Here is a 2,508-nt window from a genome sequence, read left to right as displayed (position 1 = left end):
AGGAAAAGAGTAAAAGTTCAACAATCAGACAGGCCTGAACTTGAGTCAGGGTGCACTGCTTACTGGCAAACACTGTTTCTCAATCTTGCCAAGCCTCTGTTTCCTCATTTGAAAAACAAGGAAAGAAGAAAGGTAATACCTACTTCATAGGGTTATTTTAAAGATTAAATGAGATAATTCATTTAGAGCACTTAGCACATAATAAATATTTACTAAGTGTCAACTATTATTGCCTATGACTCCCTATTTCAACTATGAATTTATAAAACCGTGAACCATGTATATATAAAACTGCTAAAGTCACATCTCTCCCTTCAATAAACTATGATAGTACATAGTCCCTAATTTTCTTCTCTTTCAGGTTTGGAGTATCTTGTAGCAGGACATGAGGATGTAAGAACAGGCAAACTAGTCGTGAATATGAAAAGTTTTGTCCAGCACTGGAAACCATCTCTTGGAAGAAAAGTCATGGATATTTTGAAAAGAGAGTGCAAGTAGCAGAAAAGGTGTATAGCACATAATGGCAATTCTCTATGTACAAAACACAAACTTAATGGAAAGGAGACCTCAAAGATGAAACTGGAAATTTTTTTTAGTGCCAAAATATATAGAAATGTTCCAATGCATGGCCCTTGTCTACCCTATCTCTTTTGGGCCCATGTTTAAATACAGTTTGTTTCATAAAGTGGAATGAAAAATCCAATACCAATACCTATTTTCTATAGGACTGATTCTGAAATTCATAAGTATTAAGAATATTTTAATAGCAGTAAGATATTTAGCAGTAATCCATTAAGGGCAATGCACGTAACAAGGACTCCTCCCATCCTTACATTTGTGCTACTTGGAGTAATTAATGAGATTTTAAGGAATCCCCAACCCTACTATCAGAAAAGGTGTTTCTTAAAAAGAGCCTTCTCTTGCGTGATGTGTGTGAACTTTGGTCTGTGGGGTGTTAAATGGAACCTCTCCACATGTATATAGTATTTCATTGTATAAAGCACTTTACTACCTGCCACTTGTGTTGTGAAAGTTTGGAGACTGCCGTTGACAGAAAAAAAAAGAAGAAAAGGGCACGTAAGAAAACCTGCTGAAACAGAAGCACTATCACTACGTGTGGAAAAAAAGTGGAAGTTGTACTCTTTAAACTTGAACACTTGAGAGTAACTATGTGAAGATGCAACCTGAAAGGAGAATATGTTTGCATGAAGTCTCAGCTTTGGGATAGAGGTTAGATTCCACAGACACCGGCCATGATGAAACTTTTAAAAAAACTGAACAAGAAGAGACTCTAAGATAAAGGAGTCATAAGTGTAGAAAATGCTTGGATAAAGAGAAAATGGACTTTAAACTTTAAAAAGCCCATTTATTTGCAATGCACTTGTATACACTTCAAAAATTACTGTAGACACAATTTGTTTTATTTTTGTGTTTAGTATTTAAACCTGAATATGGAAACAGTTTCCTCCTTGTCTTTATTAACAGTATATGGTCATTCTATTCACTCATTTTTTGACTCAATGTATGTGATAGTTCACCAAATTACAGTTTTTCATTATTATTTCTCTTCTGTACTCATGCATAACCACTATACATATCATTTCTTCTGTACTTGAATATATAAAACGTGAACCACAGTGCCATAAGATTAACTTCACATACAGAACATATTTTTCCTGAGGTCCTGTGGACTTGCAAAATATATATATATATTGCTCTGTTAATTTTTTATATTTCATATATGTAATAAAGGAATACGATCTCCTGATTTTTGCCTCATTTCCTGATCAACTCTTTCACTGATGCTAAAGATTACCTTCTCTTAATGAAGGAACTCAACTCTAATTCCCAAAACTAAGAAAATCAAATAAGGACCTGGTATTTCTACTCTTATATTCTGGGGTTTGGGGATGGAGTGGAAGCTAATTCAGATGGGTTTACTTTCTGTAGCTGTTGGACGTGAACTTTTTTATCAGATGCATTGCATTTTTTAATATTACATTTACTTTTAAACTAATTTAAAAAGTAATAAAAGTTCACTGTTGAAAATACAGAAAACCATAATGAGAAAAAAAATGCCTATATTCCAACAATCGTGATAATAGCTGTTAGCAGTTTAGTGTAGATGCTGCTAGACTACTTTGTATGCATATACATACCTCTTATAGAATCGGAATTATACTATACATACTCTTATGAAGTCTGCTTTTATAACCTGTAGCATATCTCTTAGTTTCTTACCTATTCCTATCTTATCCTCATAGATGGAATGCTATCTAGTAGACATCATTTACAAGCAACTTATAAAACATGGTGGTAAGTACATCATACCAAGAAAAATATTTTAAGTATGTCAGATATAGGATTTTCTTAAGTTTTAAAATTGCCAGGTTGCCTTCTTTTCCATTTCACTTTATATAAAATAGCTATTACACATTAAAAAGAAGAATATAAATAATGTCTATTTTTTAAAAGAGTAGAAAGATGCCCACAATATAGTATTCAGTG

The 2,508-nt window shown here is 33.0% G+C and overlaps 1 protein-coding gene across 4 annotated transcripts in view; it reads left to right on the top strand.

Moving 5' to 3' along the window:
* Nucleotides 1-1,766, top strand: part of NTN4 (netrin 4) — a 108,453-nt gene extending 106,687 nt beyond the window's left edge. For 2 of the 4 annotated variants that reach the window (XM_007468222.1, XM_007468219.1), the window contains exon 10: nt 362-1,763. In XM_007468222.1, coding sequence (XP_007468284.1) covers nt 362-498 — 137 coding nt within the window. In that variant the 3' untranslated portion in view covers nt 499-1,763. Of the gene's footprint in view, nt 1-361 lie in introns of all 4 variants that reach the window. The other 2 variants (XM_007468220.1, XM_007468221.1) reach the window with 2 other exon arrangements.
* Nucleotides 1,767-2,508: the final 742 nt, after the last annotated feature.

This window comes from Lipotes vexillifer, unplaced genomic scaffold, assembly GCF_000442215.2.
Source record: "Lipotes vexillifer unplaced genomic scaffold, Lipotes_vexillifer_v1.1 scaffold180, whole genome shotgun sequence".
NCBI classification, from domain to species: Eukaryota; Metazoa; Chordata; class Mammalia; order Artiodactyla; family Lipotidae; genus Lipotes; species Lipotes vexillifer.
This window is presented reverse-complemented; position numbering and strand designations above follow the sequence as displayed.